This window comes from Chaetura pelagica, unplaced genomic scaffold, assembly GCF_000747805.2.
Source record: "Chaetura pelagica isolate M959 unplaced genomic scaffold, ChaPel_1.0 scaffold471, whole genome shotgun sequence".
NCBI classification, from domain to species: domain Eukaryota; kingdom Metazoa; phylum Chordata; class Aves; order Apodiformes; family Apodidae; genus Chaetura; species Chaetura pelagica.
This window is the reverse complement of record NW_009952430.1, coordinates 2,061,109-2,082,010: the sequence shown is the minus strand read 5'-3', so window position 1 is coordinate 2,082,010 and position 20,902 is coordinate 2,061,109. Positions and strand designations below refer to the sequence as shown.

At 42.6% G+C, this 20,902-nt stretch overlaps 1 protein-coding gene across 1 annotated transcript in view; it reads right to left on the bottom strand.

The window, feature by feature from the left end:
• The window catches only part of LOC104398189 (protoheme IX farnesyltransferase, mitochondrial), a 108,151-nt gene that overhangs the window by 17,970 nt on the left and 69,279 nt on the right, over window positions 1-20,902 (bottom strand). Inside the window, exon 5 of the mRNA XM_010008243.1 lies at window positions 17,471-17,541. Within this exon, the coding sequence (XP_010006545.1) occupies window positions 17,471-17,541 (71 nt within the window). The remainder of the gene's footprint in view (window positions 1-17,470; window positions 17,542-20,902) is intronic.

Sequence of the window (20,902 nt, the reverse complement as noted above, 5' to 3'; positions counted from 1 at the left end):
CTATAAAATGTGTACTGTTAAAGGAGCCAGAGGGTGCTGTGCCCTCTGGTTTTGCAGCTACTGCTGCTCTTCTGCAGCAAGGCAGCAAAACCCAACATGTACCAACTCCAGCCGACGCTGCCCTCCATAGAGGGTGCCCCTCCTGAGGGAAAGCCTGATGGGTTTGGTGAAACAAACCTTATCTTGATGGATTCCTGAGGAAAATACATCAGATGGTAAACACCAGACTGACACACACTCTTGAGGTGAGAAAGGCCCAGCTTGACCCTACGAGGCCAGGCTACCCATGTTGTATACCATGGCTCCTGCCAGGCTCACAGACAGAAATGAGGACACAGTTTGACCTAATGCAGTGAGCAACCTTCTCACCAATCAAGAGTGAAGACTCATCTGCATGTCTACAATTCAAATGCATGCTCCACACCATGAGTTGGTCATGAAGCAGCAGACACCAGCCCTTCATGCCTCTCTTAGGAGAAAGGAAGGCACAGGCTGGGGCTGCAAAGCCCTCCTCCATGGTGGAACCCAACCTCATGTGTCTTCCACCTCACTTCCCTGCAGCAGCCACAGCCCGAGGTGCCAGCCCTGATACCAGCTGGGTGCTGCCCCCACCTCCAAGTGAGGGATTGCAAAACAACTTTAAACAATGAGGCTTTATCAAAAAAGCTGGTGAAGTTACCTGACTGAGACCTTCAAAAGAGCTGTTCTGATCCTGTCAGATGCAAACACATCTTGGTATCTCAGTGCCTTCTTTTTTTCATCTTTAAAAAGAAGCTCCTGGAGGCAGTTTGGTTAGTGTCTGTGGTCATCCTAATGATCTCAGGGGAGGGCATCAAGTCTATAATGGCTGTTGTTCCTAAGCAGTTGAACTATATTACTTTTAAACTTCCTAAAAAGTATGGGATTTTCTGCTTCTCTTCAGTGTTTCTTTAGCAACCAAGGAACTGTAAAATCCTTCTAGAAGAGTAACTGTCCAACTCACAAGTGCCTGCCCCTAGAACTCTGACAGAGATAAAAAACTCTGTGATCTGATGATTCAGCTTTGTTATTTCTGTCCCCTATAGTGCTATTTGGCATTACAAAGACACTGCAATCACAAATTAGGACCTTGCTTTCTTGGTGGGACATGAGGAAGAGGAAAATTCAGCTCATTCTCTTGTAATGCCATGTTTATAAGGTCTAGGAGAAGTACAAGCAGCTCCTCATTGGGAAAGAGAATATTTGAGTAAAAGGTAGAGATTTCAGTCATTGATGCAGTTTTTTTCTTCTTCAGTGACTCCCATTATTGTAAGAAGACTGACTCTAGGTTTAAATCACAACAGTTAAAGGGGTATTCTGATTTCTACTAGTTTCTGGTTTTCTAGGGACCATTATGGTTCTCCATGCTCACATTAGGTCTGTCAAAATTCAGGCATGTGGTGTGAGGCTCATTGATTTGATGCACATTCTGGGCTGCCTGTATCTCACCAAGGGAGCACAGGAGATCAGGAACCCCCTCTGGAGCAGGAGAAAGGCCGTGATGCCAAGTCAACCCAGGATGTGCCCCATCACTTAACGTCCATGCAGCTCCTCCCACTACAGCCTCATGTTGTCACCCAGTCTAGTGACTTGGGTCATTGGACCGAAAGTCATCAAAAGTGCTCAAAAAAAAGAAGTGCATCATGTAGTCCATCAAAAGAAGCATGGCGAGTCTGTTGAGAGAGGTGGTTCTCCCCCTCCACTCTGCTCTGGTGAGACCCCACCTGGAGTGCTGTGTCCAGTTCTGGAGTCCCAAACATGAGAAGAACATAGAGCTCCTCAAGTGTGTCCAGAGGAGGCCACAAGGATGCTCAGAGGGCTGGAGCAGCTACCCTGTGAAGACAGGCTGAGGGAGTTGGGGTTGTTCAGCCTAGAGAAGAGGAGGTTTCACCTTATAGCAACTTTCCAATATCTGAAGGGGGCCAAGAAGAAAGCTGGGGTGGGGCTTTTTACATGAGTGTGTGGTGAGAGGACAAGGGGCAATGATTTGAAGCTTAAAGAGGGGAGATTCAGGTTGGACATGAGGAAAAAGTTCTTTCCTGTGAGGGTTGTGAGATGCTGGAACAAGTTGCCCAGGAAGGTTGTGGCTGCTCCATCCCTGGAGGTCTTCAGGACCAGGTTGGATGGGGCCTTGAGCAACCGGGGGTGGTGGGAGGTGTCCCTGCCTGTGCAGGGAGACTGGAACTAGATGATCTTTAAGGTCCCTTCCAACCCAAACCATTCCATAATTCTATGATTCTACTGACAGTCTTGGGAAACCCAACTCTAGGAAAGTCTTACATGGTGGTCAGAAGTGGCTGTGGGGTCTCTTCTGGTTTCCTTCATCCTGAAACCATTCCATGTAGGAAGTGCAGGCTGATGACAGAGGCTGGTACACAAGTCTCATTTCACTTGGGCCATCACTTATGCTAAGGGAGTCGCTCCCATGGGAAAAAAGGCCTTCCTTTGGAAAATTGGCCAAGGAGCTTGCTCAGAAAGCAAACATATTGAGTAAGAAACTAGGTTTTATGATGGATTCTTGGGAGGAGTTGGTTTCAGTTATTTGGCTGATTAAAATCAGACTCTGGAAAAATATTCCAAGTGCCAAATGAGTTCTCTTCACATTTCAACTCTAAATACCCAGTATGTCACCACATGGGACACCTCCTAAAGGAAAATCAAAAACTGGTAGTTCTGCCTTGTCCCTCCTCTCTGCCTTATTAAGAATGCACATGCCAAAGTCTGCCTAATAACAGTGCTAAGAGACATTCACATTCAACTGCAAACTTCTCAGAGGACTTCAACTTGAAGAGTGAATCATCAAACCCATCCTGGTTGTGCTGACACTTCTTTCCCACAGAGTTCACTGGCAGCCCCTCCTCAGTCACAATCTGCTGAAAGCATCCCAGAGGAGGAGTGCATCCTCCTTCTACTCAAAGCTTGTGCTGCCACAGGTGTCAGGAGAGGTGCTGTCACTCAGGCTGGGGATGGTTGCTCTAAGACAGCCCCGAGCTGCTGGGGGGAATGGGGAGCAGGAGGAATCCCATGTGGGTGATATCCAGACACCCCTTGCACACAAGACTACGAGGCATCCCTGTGAACCCTCACTCACTGCATTGTTGCCAGAGACTGTGGGCAACACAGCAGCTTATTTTAATTCATGTGCAACAGCATATTTTCTGTTGCTAGTTGCTGGTCATATACATTTCTGGTTAAATATATATAATGATGCTACATGAAATGTATTTATGTAATAGGCTCCAGTGTCATGGATAATAGTACTTATTGACTCACAGTGTTCCTGGGAAAAACTGAGAAGGGAAAACAAATGAAAGCACCTGCTCATCTATAAAATTAATGTACTATTTTACCTATTTCACAGAAGCATTAGCAAGCTTAATGTCTATAAAGATCAATAGCATCACTACTACACATGCTTTTCTATGCTGATTTGGCAAAACATCTTGTGAATATGCCTGCCAAAGTACAGTTAGAACTACAATTTAAAAAACAGTATTAAAAAGGGGAAAAGTTTAAAGAGATATTGTCTGGAAAGAACAATCAAGGAGTGAGACAAAATTCCCTCTCAGAGCCTACCAATATTTAGAAATACAGAAAACTCCTGTATCAGCATCAAATGTTTTGACTGATCTCTGTGAATATATTGACACACACACACACAAATGCAGACACAAAGCCTGCAGGAATCCTGCACAGGTGCATTCATGCAATCAGCAGTTCTAGGCAATTCATGTTCAGATGTTACATAAATACATAAGAAACTGAACGTGTGACCTTGTGTTAATGGGCAATTGGGCACACAAAACATATTTACATAAAAGTCTAAGCCTGAATGTCAGTGTCCATTAAAGACTACCTGCATATTTTTCAGGTGAAGCCTCCTAAGTGCTTATATTTAAAAAGGAGATTCAAAGCCTAATACAAAAGGTAATAAAACAAATTCTGCCCTCTCTCTGTCTGTCAAAAACCTTTTAAAAACATCACTCACTTCTAAAAGGGCCAACTAAAAAAAACCCCACACCCAAACCAACAATGTGCTATTGTTTTGCTGCAGCAAGCACAGAACACCTTAATGGATTGAAACATTTCAATTCCTGATTGATTGTTTTGGCTTAGATCTTGTTATTATTGACAACTGTCCCTTGAGCCCTGGGGGCAGGGAGCTGTTCTGCCCCTCCCACGGTGCTGATACCACATAAGGATGGTGAGGACTGAAGTGTGGAGGGGAAGAGGGGTGTGGAGGGCAGAGCACAGCCCTAATGCTGCCCTTGGAGCCCCTCCAGCCAGGCTGAACCTCCCCCAAACACAACCTCCACACCCAGGCCTTGGCTGGGGTGGAGAAGGAAACTGGGAAGAGAAAGAACTTACTTAAGAGCTGCTTCCACATCCCAACCAAGCCACTTCCCCCTGCATGGGATTTTAATAATAGCAAATATTCTGCACAGACTATATTCTCTAATTCCAATTTTACTTCTTCTTTGATGAGGCAAAAACTGGTTCTATCTGTCAAGTTTTCTGTTTTGTTCAAGGCACAAGTCCAGCAGGACCACCAGGCTTCCTCCCCTTGCTGCTGCTGCTGCCCACAGAACCGGTCCTGGATCATCCCTGACTCCAGCATCTTCCCCAGTGGCAGGTAAACAGTGTCAAGACAAGGCAGAGGAGACTTGACAACTCGGATTCATTTCAATATTGCTGCTCTGGGAGACAACTCCATCTGCATAGAGTGTCAAAACAATTTGTTGTCGCAAGAAGAGGAGCAGCCTGAACCAGCCTCACGCACAGACGGGCTGAAAATAGTGGGAGCTCAGAAGAAGGTATTTGGCAGACAAAGAATCCAAGTGTGATTCCCATCTCTGCCATCTCATTTTGCCATCGTGGGCTGTACTGTGAATCCAGGGCATGAACACTGCTCCAAAGCCATAATTAAAATCAGATTTTGGGAGTAAGCATCATAAGTTGCTTATTATTTCTGGAATCTGGAGGTACTAAAAATGTCCCCAGACTACTCGCCAGTACAAGGCTGCTGGAGGAAGCCCCCTCCTTCCTAATTTTTTCCAGGTCAGCAGTAAGTTATTAAGGCTTCTGAAGCCACTTACAAACTGAGACAAAAGCATCAGCTTGATGTTTTTAAATTTTGCACCAGCAACGAGAGGTTGCACAAGCTGAAGAACAAGTCACGTCCCCTTAAGGGTTTCTGCGGCTGTGAAAGCCTGTGGTCATGTCAATAGAGGAGGGTGTCCATGGTGACCCCCAGCACAAACCCACCTAACTCCATGCAGAAAACCATCACTCTCCCTAACTGCTGATTTACAGTTTTGCTCATCTCCTGGCATCTGCTCAATTCCCTGCAGCCAGGGAGCAGTAAGAGTTGCTGAAAACCAGTCCCAGGGGAGGAGCTGAGCCTGTGATCACCAGAACTGCCATATGGTACTGAGCTAGGACTTGGTCACCTCCCTCAGCTGGAAGATCAGTCAAAGGACTTAAAAAAAAAAAAAAGTATTTTTTTTTTAAAGATCAGCACCCAAGAACCACTGAACCCTCCTCAGCAGCTTTTAGAGACCCACCAAGAAAATGAAGGGCCACCAACCTCAGGAGTTACACCAGGCAATCCCATCCTGCGTGGAAGAGACAGAAGGAGCTGAGGATGTTACGCTCTCCAACAGCAGATGACTTTATAGAAGCCTTCCTGCTCCTCTGACTTAGGTAATGGGAAGCAAACCCATCTCCTCCAAGCACATCTGGATTGCATTTGTGTAATTTCCAGCTCTGCTTCCCCAGATGGACAGATGCCTGCAACCGGCAGCGGGGTCGTCTGCTGGCGCAAGTGCTGCAGACTCAGCTGACTGGGAAAAATGAGCCAAAAGGCTGCAAAAGGCCCATTTTGCCCCTGAATAGCAACAGTAGCTTCCCTGAAATTATTTTTGATGGGAGGTTAAAAAAACTACTCCCAGAGCTTCCAGGATTCTAAGCTCAGAGTACGGAACAGAGCATTCCAAACCAATCGGTAATCGTGGCAGACAACTGAATGATGGCAGTCGACCAACAGTGAAATGAAATTTTAACTTTCCACACAAATCCTTTCAGGCTGTATATTTATATATTTAGTAATAAAAACCATATTCGTGACCATTGTCAGCTGTAAAATTTCTATAGTAACAACAAACATGCTAATGGAAACTGAAACTGGAACAACATTGGCCTGGATCAGCAGCTTCATCGCTGACGACTTTTCTAAAGTGATTCTAATATTATTTTTGAAAAGAAATTAGAATGAACCCCAGAAGAGTCCTACAGACAGATTGGGGATGTACCTGATAGAAAACACATCCACACCCAGATTTGAGATTTTACATTATGACCCCTAATTAGTATAACTTCTGAAGCAGCACATCCTTTTTCCCAAGGACTGAAAGCATGACTAACAGAATATTTTTCTATGCAACTACAACTTTCAATGACAGATTGGATTAGTCTCTGAGACATATTTTTTTTCCAATTTAAAGGAAAAAATTGCTTTAGCATTGGCAGAATGGACTTATTGTTCAACTTCTTGATTTCTTTCATGCAGATCTGGTTCTGCATCACTGAGAAGCTTTAGTAAACACAAGCAACCCAAGCTCTCACTTTTGAGATCATCTTCCACAGGTACATTGTGCCTGAACACGATGAAAAGCCCAAGAACCTGCTGCTTGAGGCTTCCTCTAGCAAAGTATCAGAAATCTATTAAACTTAACAATATCAATGAGCTATAACAGTATTATTTTAGGGGGGAAAACACTGAGAAATATCTTAATAGGTATTAATTTATTCTCTTTAAATCATGTGAGCAAGTTCATAACATGGTAAGGGGTGAAGGATGATGTATTTAAAAACTAAGATGTGTAACTACATTACACTTGTAACTGAAAATCCATTTTTTTCCCATCAACTCCAAACATCAGAATGCACACTTGTCTATTATTTACCACTGAAGACTGACAGGAGGTCCTTTAGGAGCTGCAAACAAACAGGGAACATTCTCAAGTCTTTTATTTTTTTCTGAATTAACTATTTGTCTTTGCAGGATACAAAGTATTATCTACATCCTGTCGGTGTCTGGTATCTCATCCCCAAAATTGTGTTGCTGTTATCACAGTTTTTAAGATTGCCAGAACACACTTTTTGCCTACTTATATTTCTGCATCTGGCTGCTTGGGATTTGGTTTCTGGTAATAACTCTGTCAAAGGTGTTGAAAACCTCAGAGGGGACAGTGCTTTTCCCCAAAAGCAAAACACAATGTGGAAAATAGTGGAGAATTTCTAAAAGTGACTTGTAACACAAAATCTGAGCTGAGAAGCAACTGTGTTAAGAGGAGGCATGAAACTCCTAAGTGCTCCCAAAAAGCTTAATGAGCTGGGTTAATGGGTAGCATTTAAGCACACTTAAATCAGGAGTTCAACACTCTAGCATTGTGTCTCCAGGTGGAGAGTTTACAGATCTGAATCTCAAATAAACCCCTTTAGAATGCAAATCTCTTTGAAAGAAATCACCCCTAATACCTTCCCTTTGTCCACAGGGCTCAGCCAGGCCCATTAGCACCAACCTGGATGTGGTTTTGAATGACATCTGGACCAGCAGTAGGGAAGGTGAGCAGGATTCAAGGCGTGTGGTGTCTGCACCTCCCAAGGAACGTCACACAGTGAGAAGCTGGCACATTTGGAGCTCAGTGATGGATAAACACATCTAGCTGGCTGGCTCTCCTCATGGAGTCACCTTCCTGAGTTTTGGCTCTAAATTGGCAACCGGGCTCTGGCTTTGCGATCTAAAAACCTCGTTCAGAAGTGTGCTTAGTGTAAATAAATACAGACCAGGATAAAATATCCCGTGTCTGCATCAATTTATTTCTGTCCCCATGAAGAAACAACCCCTGCATAGAGCCCAAGCTGCCCTGTCATGGCTGTGCATGGCTATTGTACAAAAGCATAATCAACACTGTATATTCACCAAGTTGGAGGCAATTAGTTCCCCTTGCTCCTCAGGAATCCAAGCTGCAGATGTTGTGTTTCCCCTGCCAGAGTAAGGGACTTTCAAACTACCATAAACAAACACGGCTAATTTAAAATAATCTTTTCATCTCCAAAGGGGCACATCTCTTCCTTATGCTTGTGAAAATCAAAATTGGCTGAATCCATGTTGTGGAAAGTTTCCACAAAGACGCGCTGTGAGGTGAGAGGAACTTCAACTCAACCAAAAAAAGGAGAAACTGAGAACCCCACCCTCAGCATGGAGCTTTCTCCTCAAGATACCCTCCTCTCATTTTTAACTACTCTTAACTCCATGCAAACAATGCCAGGGTCTGGGCTTTCAGTGTTCCCAGGTTCAAAAGTCTGCCCGGAGGACTGAGACCAAAGCAACCACCGCTCTGGGATGAGATAGCTCAGCAAACCCTGGGGAGACTTGCAGTTTACAAATACCATGTTCAGACAGAAATCCAACTTACTCTGCTGCCTTCTGTTATTAAGCAGAAACTCCAATTTGGCCCCGCCACTTCACTTGAAGCAAAAAATTAAAAATGAAAAGGACCCACACTTACAAGAAGTTTATGCTCTTCTTACACTGCCTACACACACCAGAGCACTAACCATAACAACCCGCAGCAACCCTGCAGAGCCTGCTTGTTATATGGCTTTGTTAGGTAGGAGTGAAAGGGTGAATAACAATATTCACAGCTTCCCTGCAGTCATGAAAACGTAAATATTTTTTTAAAGTGCTTACAAGACAAACCTACAGTAAATTTGAAAATGCCTCCCCTAATATTTAAAGTAAATCTTCCTCTAACCTAACAAACCTAACCTTCCAGCATTGGCAGTGAAGTGATCCATTCATTTCATTTAAAAACCTCAGTTCTCTCTTCATTTAAGAACCAGAGACCAGCTGACAAACAGGATGGATAATATGGTCTCTCCAGAAACATTTGTCTGTGATTTAGACTGATTAAATCTAACACATGCTTCTGCTGAGCCCTCAGCCAGTGTCTGGAAAGCAGTGGGGAAAGAAGTCTCCAGCCCATTCTCAGTCTCATTAAGATGGAGAAAACTGAAGTATTTATCCACCTGTTCTTCAAAAAAAGAGGACAGACAGTCCAGACATGCATGGTACAGGTTCACTGACTCTAAATACATCCCTAGGAGCAACGAAAATGAAGGGCGTAAGTTCTTTGCTATATCCAGAGACATCAAGACAAGAAGCTTCAGACTTCATTCAGACTCAGGCTTCAGACACCATTAAGTGGAAAATAAATCAGACAGATAAGCCTGTCAAATTGCAATTTAATTCAGATCCTTCCTTGCCTACCTGCAGATTCCTCTGCAATGTTGCAAGGATGCATTTGATAATCATATGATTTTAAAACTCTAGAGCATGCTCTTAGGTAGCTGCTACGTCTCACCTGAGAGGTAAAGATGATGAGGATGGTTTTATTCTGGGCTTTTTGCATTACTTTTGGTAGTTTATCTACAGGTAGCATCTGGAGTTACATTTTAGAAAAGTTTGGTGGAAAAAAAAACCCTAAATCCCCTGCATATACCATCACAGTATATAAATACAACATAATTACTGTCACAAACTGGCAGCAAGATGAGTCACTGTGGCTTATGCTTCTTTACAGCATGATTTATAAGATCATATTCCTTGTTATTCTACCTCCCTAGCAAAAAAAAAATAAAACAAAATTAAACATATCAAAGAGGTTTTCCACATATCTCAACTTTAGGAATGCAGCTTTTCTAGTCATAAAGACTGGAGAGCAAGCATCTGTGTTACTACAGCTAATTAAAGTGTAAGAAAAACCTCTTTTGTATCTGACTTGCAAAGCTGATAACGTGTAAGTTATAACTTGTATTAAGACATGATAAACTCTGTCCTTCTCAGAATGAAATGCACTTCTAACATGACTCACTGTAAACAGATCTCAGGGTAGAGCAGCTTCTAATCAGAGGCAGGTCCATAATGGACTTGTTGAGTGGTGACATTTCCTACAACACTTGGCAGACATTGAATAATGATGCTGTTCTGGTTAAACCAGATAAGGTTCAATACTAATACAGTGAACAAAGTGTGAGGATTTTGACTGAATTAAGTCAAAATTTACAAACACGGACCTGAAATGTTTGACAGACATGGGAAGAAGAGCCAGGAGGAGAACACAGTGAAAAGCTGGGGAAAGGATCTCGGGCTTCAAGCTGTAATTTTGCTTGTTTGTGCAATGCAAGGGGGAAAACTCACTTTAGTACCACCTTTGAAGAAAATGGCTCATCACTAGCCAGTTAAAATATAAAAGAATCAGTAGTTGCAGCTCATGTCCAGGAGGCCCATTGGTATTGGACACAAAGATGGAAGGATTAGTGTACAATAGCTTGGTTCCCTCCAGCTCATGGGGCTCTACCCCCTGGTGAGGAGCTGACATGAGAGGATAAGACAACTCCATTAGGAGCCCGTATCACTCTTCACAGTGTTCCCCACAAGCAGATGGAGCAGCTATTTAGCCAAATGCACCGTGACTCCTGGTTTATGCATGAGCATCTGGGATGCTTCCTAACGTGGGGCCACGTACAATGGACTCCTGATTTATCAACTGTCCCAGGTGCAATTAGAGATTCAGAGAAATAATTTGGCAGTAAAGGCCCCTCGGGTGAACTGAAAAACAGCAAGGCATGAGGGGTCAAGTGTTTCTGCAGGATTTATATTTACCAAACAGAGCTGCCTGCAAAGGAATGTCCCCATTGAGCTGTGGCAGGAGCTGAGGCACCAGGGCTGCCTACCCAGCAACCTCTTCGTTTCAACTGAAACGAATTTGAATGTAATGTTAGTTATTAAAACAACCCTCTTTATTGCCCTAAGAAACAAAATATATCTGTAGTTAGAGCTATATAATTTCCTGCTAATACACATTTTGATCTGAGGATAATGTGCAGTATCACCATTTTTCTGTGAGTTCTACAAAAGGACTCTAATACCTTAGAACCATTTAATCAACATCCTATGCAGGCAGTGAATAGATAATTGAAATATAAGTACTGTCATCCATATCCCCTTTGGGAAAGTGACACAGTAAGCATTATATCATTCCATTAGTCCATCCTTTGATGTGGGTTTTATTCTCATTAAACTATGTTTTAGCCTCAAGGTTTCTAACCCCCCCTCCCCCTACCTCTCCACGATGTGGTTGTGTCAGAAAGGAAAATAAAAAATACCCTGCTGTTCAAAAGGCAAGGACTACATTTTTACAAGCAATTGTACATGTCAAAAATATAAAGCTGCCTTTTTAATTTCTTGTTTACCAAACACAATCAATGACAGCTCCTGGAAAACACAGGGTGGGGAAAAAAAAAGGAAGCCAGAAGGGTGGTGGTGGGGAAGGAATGCATTTACTTGTTTTCAAATAATAAAGCCTGAATACAAGCAGGATAAAAAAAAATGCTTGAAAAGGCTGCTGTGGTGGTGTCTGCTTTGAATTGTGCGCTGTTTAAACAAGAGGAAAGCCTCCCACTGAAAAAAGAAACATTTTTATCATTCAAAAAGATCTCAGGGCAGTCCCTTTAATATGAGGTATTTTCTAAACAAAATATTGGAATGTTTCCCTGCAGGGAACGAGCATCTGATCTCTGAAAAATGATTATTCTTGAAGAACTTTACATTTATGGAGTTTTTGTTTTATTTGTTTTAACCTAAGTAGAATGAAACCTGTCTGAAATGACCACCCAAGGGAGCAGAGCAGTCAGCTAAGCAGGGGCTGAGCTTTAAATGGGAACCGAAGTCGTACTGAAACCCTTGGGGAGGTTTTAAACTGCTGGCTGAGACCAGGGCTGCCTAAACACTTAATGCAGGTTTCAGGATAAGCCCAGGACATGGATTTTCTCTCACTTCCACCAGTGCAGCTCCACTAACATCAGTAGAAACATTCCTGATTTACATTAGTGTTAGCAAGCAAAGAATCAAGCTAATTACACTGAGTTATCAACAGTGATTACAGGAGGATTTTTGGTTTTTTGAATGCACACACATGTTTTCAGCATGGGCTGGTCTTGCTACTCATGTATTGGTAGGTTTGCTGCAGGCAACTGGGTGGAAAACTCAGCTTTACACAGAACTAGCTTTGAGCTGCAATGTGCTTTTGAATAAATAGGGAAAGTTTGATATGTTTGCAATTTTTTATCAGGTTATGAATGTCCAACTTACATGTGTGCAATTAGAGCTATAATTCATAACTAGAAGCCATCAGTGGGAAACATGACTAGCTTAGGAGCTCTTTTTGGTCTGATTCCTCAAGAGTTTGGCTTATAGTTTAAACTAACCAAAGGCAACACTCCACTCAGGAATGTCAACAAGAGAAGCTTTACTCTCTGCATCACTTGCAATAACCATCAGCTGTGCCTGTAAGAAATGGGAAGCTCATCACAGCTCCTTGTGAGGAGCTTAATAATAAGTGATGAGGAAAAAATTTTCACCAAATACGATTTCTTTCTTATGAAGCACCCACAGCATTAGCTGTGTAATATCCTTTTCTGGCAAGTGAGTAGACTCACACTTCTTAAATGTGCAAGGAAAAACAAGTTGAGAGTGCAAACATTCTCCTTAAGGAGAATCTCATTAAATTCCATAGCATATTATTCCTATACAGAAAGTTTTTGAGACAAGAGTGGATAAAGCCTGAGCAACCTAATCTGACCTCAGAGCTGACCCTGTTGTGAGCAGGAGGTTGGTCTACAGCTCTCCTGAGGTCCCTTCCAGCCTGAGCCATCCTCTGATGCTGCCAGGACGAGGCTTCTTGGCCAGGGTGACACAAAACCTGGAGGCAAAGTGAGGGAGAAATTCCGGCCCCACTCCCAAGGTGATCCCCTGAAGCTCCTGCTCAGACCAAAGTCGAAGGACTTGGTACAGAAAACAGTTGCAAATTGCTAAATACTGTGGGAGCAGAACTGAAAGGTGTCTACATGGTCATGAATTAGATATTTAGAATGTGCTGTTTGATGCCTGTTTTTTTTCATAAAGATTAAAAACTGTTCCTGTACAACTATTAAGTTTTTTATGAGTGCTTAGCACAGCAGATCCAGCAGTACTGTAAGTTCATAAAAACAGCTACTTTTTAACAAGAGTGTGTGCAGTTCTGTGGAGAAGGGCAATCAAAACTGTCACTTCATACATTATAATGGAGCAGGACACTTGTCATCCTCAAAGCTAAGCTCACTCAGCTACTGCAGCTAATACTAGAGATTTATTTAAATTAATCTGCAGGAAAATTAAATCCATTACCTTAAAAAGCAAGGGAATAAATCATACCCAACAGGAAACTAGGAAAAGCTGCTGCCATTTCAGTCACATCTAAGGTTGTGTGAGCACATGAATTTTTTCCTTGTCAATGACATAAAGAACAATTCATGGCAGGAAAAAGAGTATCAGCTGCTGTTAAAATGCACAACACAAATGCACTCAATGAGTTTAACACTGCAGCCAAAGTATGAAGAACATCTCAAGCTGTTTGGATTTCCAAACAAGACTCGAAGGGTCAGAAGAGGGAGGAGGACATGTGGGCAGGCTGGAATGATGGATGGTGTTTAGCAGCACGCTGTGTTTGGGTCCACTCTTGTTATTTTTGCAACAGGATGTCTCTGATTACTCTCTGAATAGAGAATGAGGATGGTTACGTCTCATTGCTCAAAGGGAACATTATTTTCAAGCCTTGCAAATTAAATAGGACATTTTAAAGCAAGCAGTCAATGAACTATCAGGTGCTGTTTGTCACCACTCTAGCAATAGTGTCAGAAGATTCCCTGGGGGCATCAGCAGCAGGTTTGGGGCTGGCACATCAGGTAAATGCTCTCTTGCCCTACCTCCAGCAGACCCCAGCTCTGCAGAGTCCTGTAGATCGTTTGGTCCAGGCCCAGTGATATAAAATACACAGCAGAGGGACACCAAGCCTCTAGGTGACTGCGTCAGCCAGAAAGGTGATGCAATATGGACATCACAAAGGATGGTGGAGAATTGCCTTCCCAAATCCCATCCTTCCAGAAGTCTCTGCAGAACTGGTTCCTGGCTCACAGGGAGCTGCCTGGAGCAACGATCAGGCTAAAGCTGCCTAAGTGAAGCACTTCTTGAGTGTCACCAGCAAGGTAAGGATACCCTCTGTCCCCTGCCAGACCTCAGAGGCTGTGGTGATGTTCACACTCCATAGTGCAGCCCCAGCCATGGAGCTCTTCCTTGAAAAATACTGAGGTTCCTCAATGGTGCCAAAGGAAAACTGCAAGTTTCTGCAACTTGAAGAAAAGGATCAGATGTGGGGACCTGGGAAACCACCTGATTGTGTATGCAGAGAAATGAGCACACCCAAGGGGTGTCAAGAGAGAGTTCTTTTCCAAGTAAAGACTTCAGGAAGACAGAAAGGATAGAATGTTGGCAGCAAGGTCAGTCAGAACTGACAGCTGATCTTAAATCTAACTAGACATGGGGCTGAAGCTGCAAGTGGAGGCCACAACGTGAAACACAAGGGAATAATTTCTCTACAACAGCATAACATTTCTTAATGAGTCAGCTTTATGAATTAGCTTATCTAAACCAGACACCAGCTCATCCAGGGTCTGGATGACTCAGTAACACCAAGGACCTCTCACTGGGAGTTACCAGTTTGACTCTGGCTCAAGTTCAAAGCATCTAAGAACTGTCTTCAGGATGCCACAACCTCTATAAAAACTGTCACTGGTCTTTGTGCAGTTTCTCAGTGAGCAAAAGTTCACATCAAAGCCTCCACTAAAAGCCTTTCCAAGGCTCTTCCATGTGAACCAACATGACCGAGAGTTAATGACGTTCTCACTCTTCACAAGGGATCTCAAGCTCAGGACTGAAGCACACAAAAACTGGTAGGACTGCCACACTGACCACCAGTTCTGTAACAAGGACTATGTGAAAAGGAAAAGAAAGGAAAAGGGAGAAGGGAGAAGGGAGAGGGAAGATCACAACATATTTACATACAGTGAAAATGAAAGCAGATTGTAAAATGATGCCTCGTTTGCACTAGTTATCACAGATGTTGTAACATAGCAGAATTTAAAAAGCACCAAACCTTTCTTGATATGAAGCAGCTAAAAAGAAGAAAACGTCAAAACTCAAATGTCAGACAAATTTTGGGCAAGAACTTTGTACATAACCCAAGCTCTCTGGCTTCCTTCCCAGAGCCAAGACACCAGTCTCTTACATACAATTTTTCCATCTCTCTCGTCTGGTTTTGACTAGTTTTAGCATAACCATTTAAGGGTTTTACTTAATCAGCCAGGAAGGAGAGAGTTCAAAGAACACGAGGGAATATGTGGCAAAATAAAACAAGGTTAGATCACTTGCACTGGATTATTGTCCTCTGGCACACCGCAGAAGGAACAAGCCAGTCGAGGTCTGCATGTTCAACTGCCTACAGGGAACCAGACCAGCATTATTCAAGGTAAGTGACACTTTAAAGAACTTTAAATTAGCTGTTGACAGTCAGGTAGATAGATTGATGAGTGATTACATGAAGTCCCCAACATTACCATTTTGTGGTGAAAGCAAATACGAAGGGAAGGGAGTAGGAAAATCCGTTAAATATGGTTTTGCCAATCTGTGGTGCATTCATGTGACAGGGAAGTTCGTTTAAGGACACTGGAAATTCATAAAACAAAGTTCTTTCTCTAAATCAAAAGCTGACAGAAAGTTTCCCAGCTATGGTTCTGACTCCAAAAACACTGCAAGCCATGCTAGTAGATTATGATAAAAAGAAAAATAACAAAAATCCCCTGATGAACTTTTTTCCTAATGAGTGTTCCTCCTTCCAGGGCTAAAGGAGCACAGCAGAAGTGCAGCTCCCCTGAACTTCACATTTCAGGCTGACTTACTGACTGTGTAACAGATGCCCTCTCTGCAGTGGTCCCTAAAATATGTTTTTAAATAAAATTAACTCAACTCAGGAACCCTGTAATAAGCACCATCTTTGAGAACAAATCAGAACAAGTTAATTGAAGCACTCTAACTATTTACAGTGAGAGTGAATTTACCCCCAAGGTTCCCTTTTGTATTTTGTCTCAATTTTATTGTAATTTCATCCATCACATTTTTTTCAGTCCTCCAAAGGTGATGGATAAAACACAGAAATAAATAGGACCAACTGTTCACAGAAGCCTAAGGGAAAACATAATTTTGTTATAAATAATCCTTGGCATGAATCATGGAAATGCAATACTAAAATTGTTTGTTGAATCATTTATGAATCAGGCCTTCAGTTTTAGTTTGCAAATCAGTTGTAGTTTCTTGTTGATGTTCTTTTGCACTTTGCTTTTTTAGCTGGAAAACAGCCTTTGAGAAACTGATGTATAATCCAGAAAACAGAGTGAATGAGGGAATTTTTTCTAAGGGAATCCCTTTGCTGATGCAGGGTGCTTTTATTGGTGTTGGTGAGGGATTTGTACAGGATGACGAATCAAAGGATCAGAGGATGTCAGGGGTTGGAAGGGACCTCCGAAGATCATTGAGTCCAATCCCCCTGCCAGAGCAGGACCAAAACTAGGGCAGGTCATTCAGAAAGGCATCCAGACAGGTCTGGAAAGTCTCCAGAGAAGGAGCCTCCACAGCCTCTCAGGGCAGCCTGTCCCAGGGCTCTGTCACCCTCACAGGGAAGAAGTTCTTCCTCACGTTGAGGTGGAACTTCCTGGGCTCCAGTTTGAATCCATTGCCCCTCGTCCTGTCCCAGGGCGCCAGTGACAAGAGCTTGTCCTGCCTTCTTGATGCCCAGACCTCATGTATTTATACATATTTATATTATATATATTATATAGAATACATTTGAGAGACTAAACGATAAGAAATTATGACTTTATCTTCACCACTTAGAGTTTTCTCCCCATCTTTCTGCTAAACATGTCACAAAGGCAAAGACAAGATGGTGCCTTACAAAAACCACTAAAACAAAATGAGTTGCCAATCTCTGCCATGAGATTCAACTCACAGAATCACAGAATGGTTGGAGAAGACCTCTAAAATCACTGAGTTCAACCATCCAAACAAAAGCCTGGGATCTAACAGATAAATGTGGACACTAAAAATAATTTACAATGTTGTTTGTTCTGAGATGTGAAAATTTGAAGATTTGTTGTTACAAACAAATGCAGAAGCTCAGAGAAATGGAGCTGCATCCTACCACCTTGTGCAGGGAGTTGTTACACATGAATAAATCCACCAAAAAAGTGGAAATTCTGCTGTCACGAGACATCTGATTACCCAAAGTCCCCACATGAAAGTTATAATCTCAAAGAACAGAGAGGTGTATTTCTTTGTTAAGTCTTTTGTCTCCAATAGCTATTTTTCGTCTCCTGAGAGAGAGAGAAGCTTGGAGACAGATAAAAGCAACATGAAGCCTCATTTCTCTGTGGCTGGAGCAGGTGTGCACTGCCTTACCTGATCTGTCCTCGAACCAGTGGTCTGTTTTTTGTCCTGTTCATGTTTGAGTCGAATGGAACCTCAAAGAACTGTAATAAAAAAAAGAGGAAGAATCAAAATGAAAGGATGCTGGAAAACATGCATGGAACGTCCTGTCGGTATCTGCAGGTGTGTTCATCTCTAGTTTTGAAGGTTCAGGAATATGACAAAAATGGCAAACTCCTTGAGCTTTGATAGTTTGCATTAATGCTTTTTGGCATCCCCTTAGAAAGAAAAACACCTGGAGGACAGAAATAGTTTGTGCAAGTCCCCAAAAGTTAATCATCTGAAGTAGAGTTTTGTTCCAAGTGCAGTTCTCAACAGATCTGACACAGCTTTTACACACACACAGTCACACACACACAGCCCTGCCCCCAGTTTTATATTAACACAAACTGCCCTTGCAAATGTGCTCCTGGCATTTAAAAGACAAACACTCTATTTTTTTTTTTTCCAAGAACATCTAACTTCTGAGAACCTTCAACCCACCCCAAAATCAATCAGCTCTTGTAAAACGCTACTGGAACTGCACTGAGCATCTCGTTGGAGCAGCAGGGAATGAACACACCATATGGTGTTATTTAATGTCACAACCCAATTTGACTTCAAACGTCACCTATGGGAAAATCCAGGCAGCACTATCTCCGTGCTTGGAATGTTGTATAATCCATTTTATAAAGAATTCCACTGCAAAAGCCTGCAAAGTCATTTAGTTTTATGTGTGCAAAATAATAAGAATCAGTGTCTATTTATTTATAAAAAAGAGTAGTATGTATTTCTAGATGAATATTTTATACTGTCTTTATGTCTGAGGTTTTGGGGTAGGATCCCAGTTCTGGTGAATATGTAAGAAAAGTACCATAACAAATCATAGTATCAAAGCATCAGACTGACAGAGAGCTCAGTGAAGAGAGTCCAGAGGAGGCCACAAAGATAATTCTTGGGCTGGAGCAGCTCTGCTCTGGAGCCAGGCTGGGAGAGTTGGGGTGTTCAGCCTGGAGAAGAGAAGGCTCCAGGGAGACCTTAGAGCAGCTTCCAGTGCCTGAAGGGGCTCCAGGAAAGCTAGGGAGGGACCTGGGACAAAGGCTTGTGCAGGGGGAATGGATTAAAACCAGAGAAGGGGAGTTTTAGGTTAGACACTGGGAGGAAAAGCTTCACTCTGAGGGTGGTGAGACCCTGGCCCAGGTTGCCCAGGGAAGCTGTGGCTGCCCCATCCCTGGCAGTGCTGAAGGGCAGGTTGGATGGGGCTTGGAGCAGCCTGGGCTGGTGGGAAGTGTCCCTGCCTATGCAGGGGGTTGGAACTAGATGATCTTTAAGGTCCCTTCCAACCCAAAACAAACCAGTTTATGATTCTGTGCCTGAGGGGTCTGTGGGGCAGTGACAAGCACCTGCACATGGAGCCCTGGCTGCCTCTGCAGAGGGATAGGTCAGAGCTGCTCAGCTGCAACACTGCCCTGGAACATTGGATGCTGCACAAAGAACCTCCCTAGGAAACCTCAGGAGACGGGAAAGGACCCTGTTTGGATCCAAAACCAGTGATTGCTTCTGACAGCTCAGCATTTTGCTAATGGTTTGTTTCACTGTTACATTTCAAAGATGATTATGTTAAATGAAGAAAAAATCTCCTTTGACATCAGACTGGTAGAGCAATACAAGGGAAAAATCCTATACAGCTGAAGCCTTTTATCCTGAAATTATTTTGGACTACACTCAGTTTTGCTTTCCTTTTAAATACTCAATCTTCCCTTTATTTCTATTTGCAAACTCTGCCATGAGCTTATTTCAATTTTAAACTTGTGCATGTGAGAAGATTCTGGCTCATTTCAGAGTATTTAAGCTTTACAGATAAAGGTACTTTGTGTATGATTGATGAAGTTCAAATACTGTGCAGGTTTTAAACTCACTGTGTCTCAAACATAAAATGACTGAAATGAAGCACAGTTGGACACGAAACACTGTTGAAAGAATTCAAACCTAAGCAGTTGAGTTGTCAGTATAACCTAACAGTACCATAAGCAGTGTATGGAATATTTCTAGATATTTAATATTGTAGTTAACCTCAGAATAGAAAGTAAACTTTGAACAAGAAACTTCTCCGTTGATCTGAGTAGTCAAAAAAGTCCATCTCTGTCACACACAGACATGGCTGCTCCTGAAATTCAGATTACTGCATGACTTCACACTTATTTTTTTCCCTTTTTAAAATCCAACAATCTGAGTAATCTTTTACCCTCAACTATATAATCTTATACCCTCAACAAACTACATATCCAAATGAGCCACAGTTCAGAAAAATCCTTTTGTTTGCAGTGCCCCAGATTCTTTCACTGAGCTAGTTGCTCTTACATGTCAGCAAGATGCCATTTATCGAACTTTCCCCATTTTGCTCCCAGATGTTCAGCAAAATTCTCTCTCCAAATTATTTTCCCCTGATATTCAGAAAAAATGAAAAAAACGTGCATCTCAAATACCATTCCACAGGACTGAAAGGGTGAACCCAAACATACTATCTCATGCCAGGCCAGCACTTTAGGCCTGTTTTAGCAAAGAGTAAATTCAGTAAGATGAATCCTGGATAAATAAATATTTCAGAAGCACTCAAGAGGCTTTTTCCTCAGGAAGTCTGAATGCATCAGTTCAGCTGGACAAGGCAAAATATTATCTGCCCTAGGTATTTGGGAAGCCAGCCATGGAAAGGACAGACAGAGGGTTAAATCCACACTATCTAAAAATCCCTGAGTGACAAAACTTGGCAACAGCTTTCAAGACCCTAACCTAAGTTTTAATCAGTATGCATGAACATTTAAAACATGATGATGGAAAAAAATAAATCAGGCCAGCTAGCACTTTGTGGTTTATTTCTCTGGCAGGCTCATCAGACTTTGTGTAGATCTCATCTAGTTAATATACAGTAATTATATCTTAAACATCTAACAATCCTTAGATTAGCTGTCACATTACTCCTTATAGCTGTGTACACTCACGTAGGTTTTTTTCCTTCAGCTTCCTTCTATTGGTTTCCATTTAGTTTTTAAGTAAAACATTACAAAACGTTTAATTTCTTCAAGCTACCTCCTGGAAACAGCAATCAACACAGAGGGTAGCTAATCATTCAGATCTCCTGGGGGATACATAGATTAATAATTTCCTTTGGCCTAAGCCAAGATCCCCAGAGTATCATCCTGCAGCTGGCATCCTGCTAGGCTGGCATGGAGAGGAATAACTTTGTAAGGAACGAGCAGCAGGGCAGCCCATGCCTCTACAGAACATCCTCTTGCTCTTTGGGTATCACCCATCAACACCCACCCCACCCATGCAGTTCTCACAGACCATGGCCTGTTTGCAGCTCCTGAAGGCAGCAGAGCAGATGGGGAGCCCTGAGCAAGTGCTGCCTTTGCCTCCCAGGGGCAT